General features: G+C 38.0%; 2 protein-coding genes across 2 annotated transcripts in view; both read right to left on the bottom strand.

The window, feature by feature from the left end:
• Positions 1–9792, bottom strand: part of LOC102424412 (cysteine-rich secretory protein 3) — a 41940-nt gene extending 32148 nt beyond the window's left edge. Inside the window, exon 1 of the mRNA XM_023757709.1 lies at positions 9774–9792. The gene's annotated coding sequence lies outside the window, so the exon portion shown is untranslated. The remainder of the gene's footprint in view (positions 1–9773) is intronic.
• An 8265-nt stretch (positions 9793–18057) lies between these two features.
• On the bottom strand, positions 18058–19310 carry PGK2 (phosphoglycerate kinase 2). The gene is given in 2 exon segments (XM_006109710.2): positions 18058–18287; positions 18290–19310. Coding segments are annotated over 2 exon segments (1251 nt in total).

Genomic DNA, 19310 nt, shown 5'->3' on the forward strand with positions numbered 1-19310 from the left:
ATAAAAAATGTAGACAACTCTGAGAATTCTGTCAGTGAGCAGTACAGATAATTTTTCTCAAAAGGAGAAGGGAAACATCAGAGTAAACCCTACAGAGAGTAATATTTTGTCTAGAGGTAATTTCTTTATTTATATAAAAATAATATGAAATCCAGACACGAGAGCCTTTGCTCTTCCTGTTAATTCTGCCTGAAAGGTTCCCCATCTCTCCCCATCTTATCCTTCTTAGATGCTACTAAATCCTAGTCATTCTAATTGAAGTCCTGGGTTTAGATTGAAGTAAGTAAGAGTTCCCAGGGCATCTCTGATGTTATTTTGTTATTTAAAACTCTGAGACTGCCTCCCTAGCATTGGAGCCTCCTCCTTGATTTCAATCAAGGACACACTACATTCCTCTTTGTAAAAAATATATAAGCATTGAGAGACATTTGAATGATGACTATTTTTTGATTTTAGAGAGAAAGGAGAGAGAGAGAGAGAGAGAGAGAGAGAGAGAGAGAGAGAGAGAGAGATTTCTTATATGTGCCCTGACCAGGATCCCCAACTGAGCTACCCAGCCAAGGCTCTACATTCCTCCTTTCCCAGTTCTTCCCAATGATTCCAGTTCATGTAGTCATTGCACATACTGCTTATTCATCCAGAACAATGAACAATGATAGCCATGGGGATTTCTGTCACAATTACATAAAAAATAATTTTCAATAATTCCTCCAGGGGAACTTCCTTTTCTAGCCAATTTCTTCAAGTCATCTAAAAAGAATGTGTGTGTGGAATTGCCTGCAATTCACACATTGTCCATTAAATCTCTTTATCTTCTAGAATTTCCCTCATTCCATCATGTCACTATTTCTATTGCCCATTATTTATCTTCCCAGGCTATAAGAAGAGAATGACTGTAATGTCTTTGAGGTTTTCCATGGAGCGTTATATGGCTGTCAGGTCATAGCAGTTTCCCTAGTGACACTCTAGGGTAGTTTCTCAACTCCAAGTCATTTTTCTACACACACACACACACACACACACACACACACAAGCAATAAGAGCAATATATGATTTAGTGAGCACCTATTTTATGTATAATTTATTCTCTCTTTTGTGAAGAAAAGAATAGATGGTATAGAATTCATTTGGATATGTTAATATAGGGCTTCTAATGATATAATCAAAATCAGCAAGGGTGCTTAATTAAAAAAAAAACCACGTGGGTTTTTGTGTTGTTTTATGTTGTTTTGTGTTTTTCTTCTTCCTAAAAATACTGAATAGGAGTCTCTAGAAGTGCAGCTCAGATTTCAGCATTTTCAATAAGCTTTCCAAGTGAATCTTATATTTTGAGAACTCTTTGAGAAGCCATACATGGGTGGAGTCACTTGAACAGTCTCTAAAGCTGGTTAGAATGACCATTAATTTGTGATACTTTACAAGTAAAAGAGGACACTATCAAAAATTATTGCTAAGAATAATTTACATATATCAGGGACCTCCAAGACAAACCAAGAAATACTGTTATTTTAATAAGAGCTGAAAACTAGGACACATTTATTCAATATAAAATCCAGGACAAACTAAAAGTCTTGGATGTATCCTAGACTGTTGTCTCCACATTTACATTACCCCTACTTGTTTCCAATTAGAACTGCAGATTATCCCTCCAAGTTATTGCTAAAGCAGCTCATCTTTTCCCTTCCCAGCACGACTGTCCCAGATCGAGCCTCATCATTTATCTTCTGAATTATAGTGCTGGCCTTCTATCTACTCCTGCTCTCTCCATTTTTGTCTTTCTCTCATTCCTTCTTCCTTGATGCCAGAGTAACGATGCATACATTTCTGTTCTCTTATCATGCTTGAAATTTGCAAAAGTTTCTGCATGATTTAAACTACAACAAAAAGCAGAATAAACAATGGGATACATGCATGCCATCATACCATTGATGTGAATAATAAATTATATAATGGGAAAAGGACAGCGCTCTTATATAGCCAATAAGCACTGGTAGTTAAAAATACCAGCTGGCAAATTGAATCTGCTCTTCCCCTTTCCAGTGCTTTTTGCCCCCTGCAGAACCACCCTGGCACCTGCCTTCAGAACACGCATGAACATTCCCACGATCTGGCAACAAACAAGGCTAAGCCATGCATGGCTGTGTCCTCCTGGCAACGTTCGAAAAGGTCAGTGCCTGTGTTGTGCTAGTTATGAAATATTTTTCATATCCACCCTTGAAATAAATAATTCTTTTCATGGGATATGAGATTCCTCGTGATTTGGCTTTTTTCATACCTCCTCTGTTCCATGGTCCAACTCCTGCCACTGCATGCTTCGCTGCTCTGAAAAATGACATCTCCCGTCTTCATGCCTTTGCACCTGCTCTGAAAAATGACATCTCCCGTCTTCATGCCTTTGCACCTGCTTCCTGAAGCACTCTCTTTCCCTACCTTCCTTCTATATATATATATATATATATATATATATATATATATATAGTCTTCCTTTGCCCCTGTAGGCAGATTTGATTACTTTTCCTATGCCCTCATTTCATTTTGGACCTATCTCTAGCTCAGTACATTTTAAATGTAGCTTTCTTTTATAGATGACCATTTCCCTTCCAAACAGTTATAATTTGGAACCCTGGATTTTTGTGTAGATTTATCCCCGGTCCTTAGCACTTTTCCTGCATGAAGTATATGTCAATATAAGACAAATAAAGAATAAAGAATGCTTATTGGAAAGAGTACATGAATGGAAAAAAGATGGCTGAAATAGAGAGGGGTTTCATGAATGTGACACATTTTGAACTGAACTTTGAAGGAATAAATAGACACAGCAGAATGGAGATGCAGATTTACATTCCCAATGAGGACAAGGACAAAACCCAAGCACAGGAAGAGAAATGAGGACATAGGTGAGCAGAGAATGGCAATACGGGGTCAGTAAGTGAATGACATAGAACAGTGATGGCGAACCTTTTGAGCTCAGCGTGTCAGCATTTTGAAAAACTCTAACTTAACTCTGGTGCCGTGTCACATATAGAAATTTTTTGATCTTTGCAACCATAGTAAAACAAAGATTTATATTTTTGATATTTATTTTATATATTTAAATGCCATTTAACAAAGAAAAATCAACCAAAAAAATGAGTTCGCGTGTCACCTCTGACACACGTGTCATAGGTTCGCCATCACTAACATAGAAGGAAGATGATTATTCCATCACATTCTCTGCTAGTTTGAGAAGTGTAGAGCTACACTGCCAAACCTGTAAATCCAAAGCTTTAGCTCCTCAAAATAGCCTTGGGTTAGTAACACTTGGCGGTTTATTCCTCCCTGGGGCTTGGTTACAGCTCTACACAATGTTACCATCTGTGTTCCAGAGAGATGCAAATCTATGTTAAGCATTAACCAATGTCCCTGTGCTTGTACTTCCCTAGCTCATCCTGTTCTTCTCTCAAAGGTCAGCTGATGGCTGTTTGGGTCTGCTGGCTCATTGTCTCTTAAGAATATGGCTCTTTGTCAAATGTTAATCCCCCTTAAATAAAGGCCCAAGGAATAAAGAAATCCATTATTTGGTGGTTTGTATGGAAGTTGCTACACCTGGCTCTTGCTCTTTGGCATGTGACCTTTTTATGTTTGTTTTAAGAATTCACTGGTGTTCAAAGGTCATCTATGACTCAATAGAAGCCAATCAGTGTGAATGTAAAACCATATTTCTTACTCCTCATTCAGGAAAACACCTCATCTGCTTTTAATATGAAGCTTATGGATTAACTGCAGTTGTCTGTTATTATTTTTCCCTTTCTAAGGTTAATAACTATCCCTAGAACACATAGCAACAGTGAAAGTAGTCTGGCCTGCATCTGGTTGAATACATTCTACCCTGAGATTTTGTTATTTCTTTCCAGTTACACAAAAGTGAAAGTGACCTATGTTCACTTCATTGGAAATTTAAGCAAAAGCAAAGTTTTTTTTGTTTTTTTATTACAACATTGGGTCCCTGCTTGGGAACAGAAAACAAATTATAATTAAAGATTTGTGCATATGAGTAACTAGCGCTGATCCCTTTGTGTGGTGTCCGATCATGTTATTTACTCAAGGGATATTGTCCTTGGCAAATTTCTTTCTTATGTAGGGTTAAGAAACTTGTCTTCTGCCTGCTGGGAAAATGTTTCAGATAGAATTACTACATGCTGTCGTCCAGTTTTCAAATGTTTCCTTTGTCCTCAGTTGGGTCTTCAGGAAATGAGAGGATGCTGAAAAGTACTGGAAATGTATGGATGAGACGAGAGGGCCAGAAGTAGCGATTGACCATCCACATTTGTTTAGCATTTTACAGTTTACAGAGCAACCTCATATGTATTATTTGGAATTTTGAATTCTGTTACGGAAAAATGTTACTATCTCCATTTTATAAGAATGGAGGCTTAGAAAAGTTAAATAATATTTCAAGGTTATAGAGCTAATAAATAGGAGAGGTTGGAAGTTAAACTACAGTCCCATCTACAAATTTCAGGTTTTCTCTCCCATAACAGTGGAGTCTTCTGATTTAAGATGTGTGAGAATAGAGAGCCTAGGTCAAATATCAGCTAAGGACATTGAAAGACTGCAGGTGAACAAAGGACTTGATGCAATGTATGGCACTTACCTGAGTTTGTTTAATATATATGGTTTCCTGTAAATATTTATTTTTTCCAAAGGAATTCCAACCTTGTGAAATGTTCTTAACCCTAACACTGTCCTACTATTAATAATGTACATGCTGCCCTAACTGGTTTGGCTCAGTGGATAGAGCATCGGCCTGCGGACTGAAGGGTCTCAGGTTCGATTCTGGTCAAGGGCATGTACCTTGGTTGCGGGCACATCCCCAGTAGGGGGTGTGCAGGATGCAGCTGATTGATGTTCCTCTCTCATCAATGTTTCTAACTCTCTATCCATCTCCCTTCCTCTCTGTAAAAAATCAATAAAATATATTTTTTACATATATTTCTTTATTGATTTCAGAGAGGAAGGGAGGAGAGAGAGAGATAGAAACATCAATGATGAGAGAGAACCATTGATCAGCTGCCTCTTTCACAACCCCTACTGGGGATCGAGCCCGCAACCCAGGCATGTGCCCTTGGCCGGGATCGAACCTGGGACCTTTCAGTCCGCAGGCTGACGCTCTATCCACTGAGCCAAGCTGGCTAGGGCAATAAAATATATTTTTAAAAAATAAAATAATAATGTATGTGCTTTCATATTCAGAACTTTCTGTCAAACACTGTGGTTGTGTCCTAAGGTTTTCACATACACACACACACACACACACACACACACACACACACACAACGAATATATATATATTTATATATATATATATATATATATACATATATATATATATTAGCAGCATTTCCATTTTATACACACAAAAATAAGAATGTATTTGTCTTCTGTCTGGTAAAATATGCAGAATATTTATTATTAATGTCTTGTGTCTTTCTCCTCTGTTATAGAGGAAATTCCTCTTTCTGTTTTTCTCTAATAATTGATTACCCTGCATCCTGGCTGGCTGGTGTCTTATCTATGTTAAATGGAATATTCTGTTGCTTTGGCCAAGAAAAGAAACTTAACTGATTGTGAGAATGAAGTTCCTGTTTTGTAGCCTCATGGACATTATTATATTTCCGATCTCAGTGCGCAGCTAACGGGAAAGAAACTTCCTGATTGTGAGAACACAGTTCCTGTTAAGTAGTCCTGGGGCATTGTTGCACTTCTGCTCTCAGTGTGCAGCTTCTATTTCACCATTTATCTCTGAATATCATGTGCCTTATACTTTCAATTTATAAAACCCAGCATCGTCAATGAAAACCTCCTATGTGTTAAATAATGCGTTAGGCTCTCGAGTAGAGCTTTGAAAAGAAGTAGTCTTTGTCCTTCAAGAGCTGGGAGAGATGGACATGTAAACAAATAAAATTTCCAATAACGTTAAAGAGTAAAACAAGAGGCTTACATAAAGAGCAAAATGCCCCAAAGGTATTATCTGGATGTGTGGGTTGGGCAAGGGGAAGTTGAGGAAAGGCTTTTTGCAGGGATAATGTCTAGGCCTATCCAGTTAAGTCCATTTTCTTCTTAATTGTAGATATTTTTCCCTAATTGAAAAGACAATCAAAGCACCAATTTAACCCGTACAAAAGAGAATACAATGAAAAGTAAACTTCTCTCTCCAAGTTTTTGCTCTCTGCACAAGCAAACAAATCACAGCTTTAAAGAAACAACCAAAATAAAAAAAGCAAACAAACCAAACCAAACACTTAAATGTACAGGTATTTTTCTGAACTACCAATTCTTTCCTTTAGACATGAACTTTGGACTCACCTTTCTTTATAAAGTAACGAGTAATAGAATCTGTTTCATTATATTTTATTCCATTTATTTTTTTAAGTTCTCAGATATTATAGTTTAGGGAAATTTGCTTTCACATATAGGAATTAAGTCAAATTATAAAAAGAATTTATAGTTGGAGAGCCAAAGTTCTGGGGTGTGTTTTTCTGTTGTTGTTTTGTTTGTTTGTTTTTAGTTTCTCTAAAATTGAGACCTCTTTGTCATATGTCTAGGAGCTCCTGGGCCATTTTTTCCCTATTTTTCAAGTGTAGATGAAAAGGATAGCCAATAGTCTCAAGTATACCAAGCAGGGTTTCAGAGCCATATAAATCAGGAACAGAGAAGAACCTCAGAGAGCATATAGAGTATATATCACTTTCCAGATAACTGAGGCCAGAGTCTGAAATGATTTGCCTCAGCCAAAACAACTAGATATTGACATGACTGCTGTTAGAACTAATTCCTATTTTCTTTTTAAAGTGGTCTTTATTCTATTTCAAATTTAGCTGAAATAAAAACCTTGAAGAGTTAGTTAAAACACAGATTCCTGGATGCACCCCCAGAGTTTGTGATTCAGTAGGTCTTGTGCATGCCCAGTAATCTGCATTTCTAACAGGTTTCTGGGTGCTGCTGGCCTGGCAAGAGCACATTGAGAACCTTATTCTTCAGCATCACCTTGAGGCCTCTAGTCTGTTAGATGTTAAGTATTCTTAACCCCAAGCTTCTGAGAATTTACTACCAGACATTTCTCATTGGGCAAGTCTTTATTGCCTTTTTCCTCCTGGTAAGACATATCATCTCCCTTCAGTGCACCTAAAGGCTTTATTTGCTGATGGCTTGGTCTAAGACAGTGATGGTGAACCTGACATGTGTGTCAGAGGTGACACGCAAACTCATTTTTTTGGTTGATTTTTCTTTGTTAAATGGCATTTAAATATATAAAATAAATATCAAAAATATAAATCTTTGTTTTACTATGGTTGCAAAGATCAAAAAATTTCTATATGTGACACGGCACCAGAGTTAAGTTAGGGTTTTTCAAAATGCTGACATGCCGAGCTTAAAAGGTTCCCCATCACTGGTCTAAGATCTAAAGTTTTTTCTGAGCAATTAGTTATTTATCTAATTTAAATCTCTAGTTAATGTATGCATGCTTCTTAAAATAGTGAATAGTAAAATAGTTTTATCCTACCACCCTTACTTTTTTTAAAGAGTTTTTTTGTTGATTTCTAGAGCGAGAGGAAGGGAGAGGGAGAGAGAGAGACATTAATGTGAGAGGGAAACATCGATTGGCTGTCTCCTGCACATCCCACACCAGGGATCGAGCCCACAAAACCAGGAATCTAATGGGTAACCCTTCAGTGCACAGGGTGACACCCAACCAACTGAACCACATCACCCTTACTTTATCAATCAAAAGTACTCCCCATCACCTTTCATGCTTGCTTACCATCTCTGTGCAACTGGACACCAAGGTCTGTCACAATTTCTTATCTCCTCCTAAACCAGTGGTTCTCAACCTTCTGGCCCTTTAAATACAATTCCTCATGTTGTGACCCAACCATAAAATTATTTTCGTTGCTACTTCATAACTGTAATGTTGCTACTGTTATGAATCGTAATGTAAATATCTGATATGCAGAATGGTCTTAGACGACCCCTGTGAAAGGGTCGTTCGACCGCCAAAGGGGTCGCGACCCACAGGTTGAGAACCACTGTACCCTTCCCTTTGCTTCCATCTTCCTTTCCTTCCCTCTTTCACTACCTGAGTTCAGGTGGCCACACCAGAAGTATTTCATTAACCTGCAATGATCATACTTTTTCTTTTCACCGGTTTCACAGATACAAACTGACAAAAACCATCCATCTTCTAAAGAAATAATAGTGTTTAAATAATTCTAAGGTTTTATGAAAATAATAAGTAAACAAAAATTAAATGCTTCGAGAAAATGTAAGTGCCTTATTTCAAAAATATTTTTAACATCATTAGGTTATTTTGTTTTTCTAAAACTGTGACTTTCTGATCAATCACTATAAATAACACATTAACTTATGCCAATTGCTTTCTATTGAAATAATTATGTATACTTTCAGATTTTAAAAAAATACCTATCTGTTCTGCTCACCTTTAGAAAAACATGAGGTTACTCATAGAATTATGAGAATTATGAGTACTTTATCTTGGTACTGGTATTTGGCATTGAAAGGCATCATGTTCTTTTTAAGCTCTCCTTTCTTCCTTTTCTAGTAACCATAGAAAGGCATTTTAGAACAAGAGTGGAACCAATAGGAAAGCTAAAATTATTTTTTTTTTCTTAAGCATTTAATCACACACATTCAGAGGTCATATTTGGGTAGAGATTTGTTTCTAAAAAGACACTTGAAAATGGCTTTAGAAAAATTAGTGAAAATATATCGCAAGCCCTGGCCTGTTAACTCAGATGGTTAGAACATCATCCTTATGCGCCAAGGATGTGGGTTGGATCTCTGGTCAGGGCCCATACAAGAAGGAACCAATGAATGCATAAATAAGTGAAACAATAAATCTATGTATCTCTCTCTCACTCTAAAAGTCAATCAATTAAAAAATTTTAAGAAAATGCATTGCTATTATTTACTAATACTCTGTAAATCCTGGTATTAACCACCTTTTCCTTTTCTTCTCCTTCAATGTAATTTTAAATATATATTTTATTCTAAAGCAAAATAATGAATTAGTATATCAAAACTAAAAACAAGAACAACCACCAAAAACAAAACATAACAAACAACAAAGTCAATACAAAAACAAGACAATGGTTTTAATTTTACTGGAAAAAAAAGGTCTATAGCTTTATCAAGATAAAATCAATATGACTATTTGGACATAGAGTGATTTATTTCCATATGAGATATCTCATATAGCCCATGCAATCACTGAAAAATACATGAGACAATCATGGGGATTCCAACTGAAATTTAAGGTGCAGCCTGGCATTACAGAAATAAAAAAATAACAAAAATAACTTTGAAACTGAGTTCTATGCTGTACCGAGGGGCCGTTATCATCTGAGGGAAATAATCCTATGTGCAAATTGACAGTGGACTGGCTTTGTATGAAGAAGAGATACATTTAGTAGACTTAAAATATAACATTTTATTTCCCTAATAGGAATGGATTCCATAATATAATATCTGAAAAAGTATGTTAAGAAATCAAAAATATGTTTGAATTTTAAAATAAATTTAAAAACAAAACCAGATTTTCAGATTTCTGTCCACCATGTAAGGAGCTTAGAAACTGCCACTCTGTCATACAAATGAAAAGTTGAACAAATATAAACAACTCTTCTTAGGTCTGTTAGAGAAGTTAAGTCACAGGGCAATCTGTTGCCCCCAACACTGCAGAGACAGACAGGCAGATACCATGAATCACAACTTACCAGAGCAGAAGCTCACCAACAAAAATCTCCACAGAAACCAGTGCCTAGGTGGCCACACTGTTGCTGCAATTGAGGAATTGCTGGAGGCTCAGTGTGGACAAGCCTGAGAGATGAAGCATCCAGGGAACCCAGTCACAGGGTGGTTCCCATGATCACTCTTGTGAGTTTTATCTCCAGGTACTCCATCAGGTTCTCACAGTAAAGAATAAAGAAAAATCGCCTCGGGCTTCTGGTTGGAGGCTGGGGACAGTGACCATTTTGAAATATGACAGAACATTTTGATCTACTTAACAAAGCCTGACTTTAAGAGAAACCACTTCATCAGAGCCTAACCTGTTTGGTGATTTATCAAAGCCTAATTGACAGGGAGAAGGGAAATAACTCAACTAAGCCTGCTCTAGTCTTCCATAGGGGAAGAGATATACCAACTTCAGCCCCCTCTGTCCATCCTGTCCAGCCAAGGAGGTTGAAAACCAAACAACAAATAAACAAGCACTTGTGAAGATCACAGACCAGGGACATACATAGGCTCATTAAAAGTCTGACACTTAATCCTAGGACCACAGAATAATTATTTCCCACCAACCACTACATTTCCACAGCTCCTTTACCCAAATGCATCATACTTGTCTGTCAACAAAAAATCACAAACCATATAAAAGGCAAAAAGAAAAGAAACAAGAACAACACAGTTTGAAGAGACAGAACAAGCATCAGAGCCAGACAGGGATTTGGAGATCATCAAACTAAACATTTAAAACAACCATTATTAATAATTAGGAAAACTCAGTTCCTCCCTAAATGTCCCTGGCACTCTTCAAGCTGCTGTCCCTTGGCTGGAGTTTAGGGCAAGTGTGTGTGAGCAAGTGAGTGTGTGTTCAGGCCCTTTAAGTGGATGCCTTGGTCTACAGCAGCCCTCAGTCTCAGCTGAACTGAGTCCCTGCTGATTATCACAGCCAGCTGTTGTGGAGACTTCTCTTCCTGGCACTGGAGCTCCAGGCTGGGGAGCCTGGTGTGAGGCTGGGACCCCTCGTTCCTGGTGGGAATCTCTGCAGCAGAGATATCCCTGCTGATTCTTAACCACTAAACCTGGGTGTGGGACCAGACTGTTTCTCATCTCCTCCCCTCCTACCAGTGTCCACATGGCTTCTTCTTTATATCCTCAGTTATAGGAGTTCTGTTCAGCTAGCCTTCAGGGTGTTTCTCAGGGAGGGTTGTTCAATAGTTGAGTTGTAATTTTGATGTGGCTGGGGAGGGAGGTGAGCACAGCATTTACCTACTCTGCCATCTGACCTGAAGTCAGTAGGGAGGGAATTTAGATGCGCATTACTAAGTCAAAGAAGCCAATCTGAAACGACTATATATTGTGTGATTCTACCTATATAACATTCTGGAAAAGACAAAATTATGGAGACAGAAAAAAAGTTTAGTTGTTGCCAGGAGTTAAAGTGAAGGCTGGGTGAATAGAGCACAGAGAATTAGGAGGGAAGTGAAACTATTTTGTATGACACTAATAATGGATACATGTCATTATACCTTTGTCAAAACCTTTTGAATGTACAACACCAAGAGTGAACTCAATGTAAACTATGGATTTTCCCAGTGCCAATTCATTGATCATAACAAATGTTAACTTTGGCTATGAACCTAGAAAACTGCTCTAAAAATTATATTTAAAAAATACACCAAATCTAAAATGAAAAGCAAGTGACTCTGTAAGAGAAAACAAATATTATCTTGAGCAATATTAGAAAAGAAAAGGGAAAATTAAAAAGCAAGTTAATAAAACAAGTAATATATCCAAAGCTCAGCTGGTCCAAAAAAGAATATCAGTGTAAAGATATGAAAATAAATTATTTGAATCTTCACATCTGATTAAGATGGAATAGCAGGGACTAGAATAGACCCTATCATTGGAAACAACTGGGGAAAAAAAATCTATACAACTACACCTGAGGGAGGGGGGAAACAAGATAGGTCCCAGTTGCCCTGTTTACTTCCTAGAGAAAGTTTCAGGCCACAGCGCAGGGAGAAGAACATCCTGTTTTTCATAAAATCTCATATGCTTTTCTAATTGGTTATATTCCAGTTATTTCACCCTTACTTTTTATCTTGCTTTATTCTTAACACACATTGATTTAGAAAAGACAAATTTTGCTGCAATCCAGAGAAGACTTCTAATGACTGTGATATGAAATTACTTAAGCAAGTTAATGGTAGTATAAGCCATAGAATATAGCACCTACTTTAAAACATTATTTCTTGACTAATGTTGCTTGAAAGAAGTTATTTCAATACAGATTTTTTATATAAAAAATGCACAGAAAATAAATGAATAATTATGTCCAAGCATGTGAGTTAAGCAACTGAAATTCTAACCCTGGGCAAACAAATAGGCTTCTCACTTGTTGTTTTTGTCAAAACCCAAGGTAATCCCACCATCTTATAGTAACACCTAAATTTAAGCTTGTTTTTTTCTTAATTGGTTTTAACAAGTAGAAAATGAAGTACAACTATACAACATATATATAGGCATATATATGTTATATATGTATGTGTGTGATATAGATATGTAATGATACTATATATAAATTATATGTGTGTGTGTGTGTGTGGGGATATATATATATATATATATATATATATATATATATTACTTTCTAAGTCTGTCTTAAATTCTGTTTTCCCCAATCTTCTAATTCAAATCACAGAATCTTCTCTCTGCATTTTCAGTTTTTACTTACTTGCTGCAACCCCATTTAATATTTTGTACTAGCAATACTTGAATTTGTCATGTATTTTTGTACCTGTTGCCATCCTATTTTTAACCTCACATTATTGTCTTCTTAACTCATTTTAACTGCTTTTATAATTTTCCCCATGAATTGTATTTGTTCATCTTTATCTTAGGGGTAATCATGTACAAAAGCATGATCTTTATGGATTTTCCAGTGTATAATTTTTTAAAATATATATTTTATTGATTTTTCCACAGAGAGGAGGGGAGAGGGATAGAGTCAGTAACATCGATGAGAGAGAAACATCGATCAGCTGCCTCCTGCATGCCCCCTACTGGGGATGTGCCCACAACCAAGGTACATGCCCTTGACTGGAATCGAACCTGGGACCCTTGAGTCCACAGGCCGACACTCTATCCACTGAGCCAAACCGGTCAGGGCAGTAATATATAATTTTTAATAGGTTCCTCTTTTTGATGTTTTCTTAAGTTCAGTTTTTTTATTCTTCCTTTTAGTAATAGTTTTAATGGGGCCCAAGATCACCCAGCCAGAAAATAAATTTCCCTGTTTACCATTAGCTACAAATGATCATATTACTAAGTTCAGGATAAAGGGATATAATAAAAATTAATATGCACTACTCCCCATTTTCTTCCTTAAAAATAGGATGCTAGCTCTGGGTCTCTCTTTCCCTTTCGAGTTGGCCAGAAAATGTCACCAATTGAATTGATATTCCTGCTCCTAGGGAGGGAAGCCATGTGCAGGTTTTGCTTGCCTGGGTCCTTGGATGAGCTCAATGAAAAGTATCTACTTACTCTTAACCACCCCTGAATGTCACATGAGAATGAAGTAAATCTCTAGGATGGCACTTGGGGCTGGGTAGTTCTTTGTTGTGAGGGTTATCCTGTGTATTGTAGGATCTTTAGTAACATCTTTGGTGGCAAATGCTAGATCCCTACAGCCCCTCTCCTCCATCCCAGTTGTGACAAACAAAAGTGTGTCCATTTGGCAAATGATCCTTACAAGAAAAAATTGTCCCTGGTTGAGAATCACTAGTCTATAGACTAAGGTAAAAATTGCTACTGGTAAGTGCGATGCTGCCTTAATAAAACCAATAAAATCTGGCATTTCCTTAGGGGTCAGGTGGGAGGAAATGAGTAAAGAGACACAGAAGGCTGGAAAGTGGTGATTATTTTCCTGCTGTGGCATTTGTTGCCTATGGTATTGTAGTAGGGAGGACATGGTCCTATATGCCTTAAAGTTACAAGGAAAATATTTAGGCACAAGTAGAATATCAGTGTTTGGTTATTACATGCGTTTTAAGTAAAATACAACAAAAGTGAGCTAATGTATTTTACAGCTGGAAGTTTATACCTGTTAATCTTCTTCACCTGTGTGTGTGTGTGTCCCCATGTACACATAAGAAGGCAGGAAGATATATGGGTTCATAATTCCTTATTCAAAACCCTAGCAGCCAGACATGTTTTGTAATCCCTAACTCTTTTATATTTCAGAATAACATTTTGTTGTGTATGTCATATTTTACTCATCCCAGGAGGGACTGGGATCTCAAAATTGAATATATTACTATTTCATCAGTAAAAAATATTAATACTAATAGTGAAATAAGTAAGGATTAGAAATAGACTTAAAAATGAGCACAGCCAGGAAACATTGGGCAATCTGCTTATTGCTTGCAACTTAAATTGGCTAATAGACCAGGAAAGTGAGTTATCTCCAAGTTTAAAAGTTGTCTCAATACCACAAACAGCAAAAACAGATTGTCACCATTTTCTTAAATTTTTTAACTTTTCAGCCAAAAAATAAGGAGGCTGCAGCAAAGATCAGATTATAGATACGGCCTTCCCACCCCACTTACTATTTCAGGGGACACAAGTTACCCATTCTTATGATGAAGAGGAGGAAAGTGGGCCCAGCAACTAGACCAATTATTTAAAGGTAAGAATCAAAGGACCAATAACTAGAAGGTAAAAATGCTACTGGTAAGTGCGATGCTGCCTTAATAAAACTAATAAAATCTGGCATCTACTTAGGGGTCAGGTGGGAGGAAATGAGTAAAGAGACACCAAAGGCTGGAAAGTGGTGATTATTGGGGTGCAGTTCTTTCACATGCGATTTTATAGAAAGTTGAAAAATCACAGGTCTGACCTTAAATGACTATTAGTTGTTTGCAATAATAGGAACTCATTGCTTTCTTAAGACTGCACCAGCAAGGAGGAAGCTAGAGAAGCTGTGTGGTGGTTTAATGTGGCCCAACTCTCCAACATCAGCTTCTTCAGAAAGATTAGGAAATGAGAAAAACTTTCCAGGTGACCACATTTGGGGCCAAAAGGACAATGAAAAGAAACTTCCTCCCAGAGAACAAAGCCACAGTCTAACCAAAGAAAATATTCCACTGCCAGATCAGGGAGTTCTTGAAACTTCCATCCAGCATGATTTGTTTATAATTGTAATGAACCAATGACTGTTTTAGGTATTTTTATTGTAGTTTCCTATTTTTCCTATTTCCTTTCCACCAAAAAACAAGCATAATTAATAATAAACTATTTAACCCTACAACTTAAAGAATTATAAAAAGAACAAGCCCAGAATAAGTAGAAGGAAGGAAATAATAAAGATTAAAGCAGAAATAAATGACATAGATTCTAAAAATATATACCAAAAAAAATCAATGAAACGAAGAGCTGGTTCTTTGAAAAGATAAACAAGACTGATGAACTGTTAGCCAAACTCACCAAGAAACAAAGAGAGAGGACCCTAATAAATAAAATCAGATATGAAAGCAGTGAAGTAACAACTGACACCACAGAAATACAAAGGATTTTAAGAAAATACTATGAACAACTGTATGCCAATAAGCTGGACAATGTGGATGAAATGGACAAATTTCTAAAAAAAAAAAATACAATCTTCCAAAACTGAATCTGGAAGAATCAAAAAACCTGAATAAGTCAATAACAACTGATGAAATACAAGCAGTAATAAAAAAAAAACTTCCAGCAAACCAAAGCCAGTGTCCTGATGGCTTTACAGGGGAGTTTTACCAAACCTTCAAAGGACAATTAACACCTAACCTCCTCAAATTATTCAAAAAAAATCAAGAGGATTAGGAGGCCAGCCTTATCCTAATTCAAAGCTCTTTTTATGAGGCCAGCATTTTTATGAGGCCAGCATTATCCTAAGTCCAAAACTAGATAAAGATACTACAAAGAAAGAGAACCACAGGCCAATATCCCTGATGAATATAGATGCTGAAATCCTCAACAAAATATTAGCAAATCAGATCCAGCAATATATTAAAAAGATCATATGCCATGACCATGTGGGATTTATTCCAGGGATTCAAAGCTGGTACAATATTCACAAATCAATAAAGGTGATACACACATGATCTCACTCATATGTGGAATCAAATGAACAAAATAAACTGACGAACAAAATAGATCCAAAGACAGAGAAGCATGGAACAGACTATGGAACCTTAGAGGGAAGGCAGAGGAGGGTGTGTGTGTGGGAAGAGATCAACCAAAGTGCTTATATGCATATATGCATAACCCAGGGACACAGACAATAGGGTGATGAAGGCCTGGGGCCAGGGATAGGGGATGGGGTAGGCTAGAAGGGGTCAATTGAGGGAAAAGAAGGACATATTTAATACTTTCAACAATAAAGATTTAATTTAAAAAATGCATTGCTTTTTTTTAACTCCACCTTTGGGCTGGCTATCCTATATAATAAAACCCTAATATGCAAATTGACCAAATGGTGGGACAACTGTCAGAACAACTGGTCGCTATGAAACGCACTGACCACCAGGGGGCAGATGCTCAATGCAGGAGCTGCCCCCTGGTGGTCAGTGCACTCCCACAAGGGGAGCGCCACTCAGCCAGAAGCCGGGTTCATGGCTGCTGAGTGCAGTGGCCCCTGTGGGAGCACCGCTCAGCCAGAAGCCAGGCTCACTGCTTCTTAGCACTGCTGCAGAGGCAGAAACCTCTCCCACCTCCGCTGCAGGCAGGCAATAAGGAGCGAGGGGTCCTGGACTGCGAGAGCCCCAGACTCTGAGAGGAATGTCTGCCTGTGGCTTAGGCGGATATCCCCTGAGGGGTCCCGGACTGTGAGAGGGTGCAGGCCGGGCTGAGGGATGACCGCCTCCCTCCCCTGCCCCGAATGCACAAATTTCATGCATCGGGCCTCTAGTCAAGTAGTAAAAGCTCAGACCCAGAGATAGCGCTCACTTATTAAGAGCAATGGATTTGTTTCACTAGTTTGACCATGAGGTACTCTAAATGACCTCATGATAAAGAGCCTATCTAGGTGGACTGGACTTATACTCAACCAAGTAATATGCTGTAATCTTGTTTCAACTCCTATAATTTTGGTTTTCTTTTTTAATTGTTTTAAGTCTATACCTTAACTCCTACATCTTCCATGGGGTTACGATGACATTATTAATATTGTCCTTAGAAATAAGGTATGTTTTAGGTATGCTAAGATTATATTTAAGTTCAATTATTCAGGATACTTAATATATAGATAGAATTGATTTGGGACAATGGGACATAGGCCATGATAGGTGGGATCATTTACTCTGCATTTTTACTCTTAATTTGATAGCAACATTGTCCCCAAACAGCTCTGTCTACATAATTAGGCAAAACATTCTCCAGCAGGTATTTTCATTTCATCTACATTTCTTTAGTATTTTCTTACTATATTTTCTAATATGGAAGAGGTTTTATACCTCTATTTTCCCCATGGCTAAACTATCTTTATACATATTTCTTATGCATTTCAAAAATCCCAGTGTTTAGATTTAGCAGTTATATTATCTATGTATTAAACAACATCTGCTTTAAAAAGAAAACAATTACTTCTCTATTTGAAACTGGGATATGATTTATAAGTCTCATTCTAATAAATATGTGTGTACATGCCTGTGCATCCATACGCACAGACATACCTTCTTTAGGCTTAATGTCTTCTTTTTAACTTCATGGGTTTAATATGAATGCTTTATTTATTATTTTCCTTATTTAGTAAGAAATTTCCTCTTAGGAGATCCTAATAATGCACTCGTGAGTTCTTAAATGTAATTTTCTTTTTCAGTTTATTTGGGCACTTTTATTGTTTAATAGTCTGTCAGCTTCTGCCCCCACCCTTCCTCAGCAATTAAGATTTTATCTTGTTCCCATGTTTCTAATAGTGAAAAATGACAGAGCTAGGCTAAAATAAAAGTGAGGAGAGATTCAGCTTATTTAACTTGCTTTAATAGGTAACCCACTTCCTATGAATCACAATGGTCAAGTTCAAATGAGATCTTTAAGAGCGTAGGTAGATGCATGACAGAACTAAAATTGGACTGCATTTCTGTGCTGATGTTAAGAGTTCCTGATAGCTCATCCCTTGGTCATTTGCCTGGATCTTGATACAGGGGTAGATTTTAACAAAAGTCAAGTTGAGATGTAAGAGCACTACTTTGTCAGAGGCTGTGGGGCAGGAAACAGTAGGAAGGAATACTTTGTCAGCTACAGGTTGCTGAGGGCATCCACTCCAGGAAGGACTTTACCTTCCAGAAGCTCTAGACTGGCTCCTCCTCCAGTGCTCAGGTGGCTGACTTTATCTTCGGTGTTCCATTTGGCGCAGCAAGTGGCGGTGTCTCCACCTCCTATAATGGTGATACAGCCCCTGGAAGTGGCTTTCACAACTTCATCCATGAGGGCTTTGGTTCCCTGAGCAAAGGCATCCCATTCAAATACCCTACGGGCCCATTCCACACAATTAGCTTGGCTTCACCCACAATTTGAGCAAACTTTTTATTGGTCTCAGGGCCACAGTCCAAACCCATCCAGCCAGCAGGGATGCCTGATGCTACAGTGGCTTGACCAACCTTAGCATTCTCTTCAAACTTGTCAGCAGTAACAAAGTCAACTGGAAAGGTGATGGTCACACCATTCTTCTCGGCTTTGTCCATGATATCTTTGACAATCTTGGCTCCCTCTTCATCAAACAAGGAAGCACCAATCTCCATGTTGTTGAGTACCTTAAGGAAAGTATAAGCCATTCCACCACCAATAATCATGTGACAGACCTTGTCGAGCATATTTTTGATAAGCTGGATCTTGTCTGCTACTTTAGCTCCACCAAGTATAGCCAGAAAGGGTCTCTCTGGGTTTTCCAAGGCTTTGGCAAAGTATTCCAGTTCCTTCTTCATCAGGAATCCAGACGCCTTCTGGGGCAGATTCACTCCCACCATGGAACTGTGGGCCCGGTGAGCCGTGCCAAAGGCATCATTGACATAAACATCCCCTAGCTTTGAGAGTGATTGACGGAAGGCTTCTATCTTCTGTGGCTCAGCTTTAAGCTTATTTCCTGCAGGATCTTGGCCCTTCCCTTCTTCCTCCACATGGAAGCGTAAATTCTCCAGCAAGATGACTGACCCATTGGCTGGGTTTGCACAGGCTTTCTCCACTTCTGGGCCCACACAGTCCTTCAGGAACAGGACATCCTTACCCAGCAAGGATTTCAGCTCAGCAGCAACAGGCTCCAGGGAGTATTTATCAGGCATGGGCACACCATCGGGTCGACCTAGGTGACTCATAAGAACGACTGACTTGGCGCCATTATCCAGGCAGAACTTGATGCTTGGGATTGAAGCCTTGATTCTCTGGTTGTTGGTAATCTGGTTGTTCTTCATGGGAACATTGAAGTCTACTCTCATAACGACTCGTTTGCCTTTCACATCCAGTTTGTCCAAAGTTAACTTCTTAGAAAGAGACAT

Source organism: Myotis lucifugus, unplaced genomic scaffold, assembly GCF_000147115.1.
Source record: "Myotis lucifugus unplaced genomic scaffold, Myoluc2.0 scaffold_111, whole genome shotgun sequence".
NCBI lineage: Eukaryota > Metazoa > Chordata > Mammalia > Chiroptera > Vespertilionidae > Myotis > Myotis lucifugus.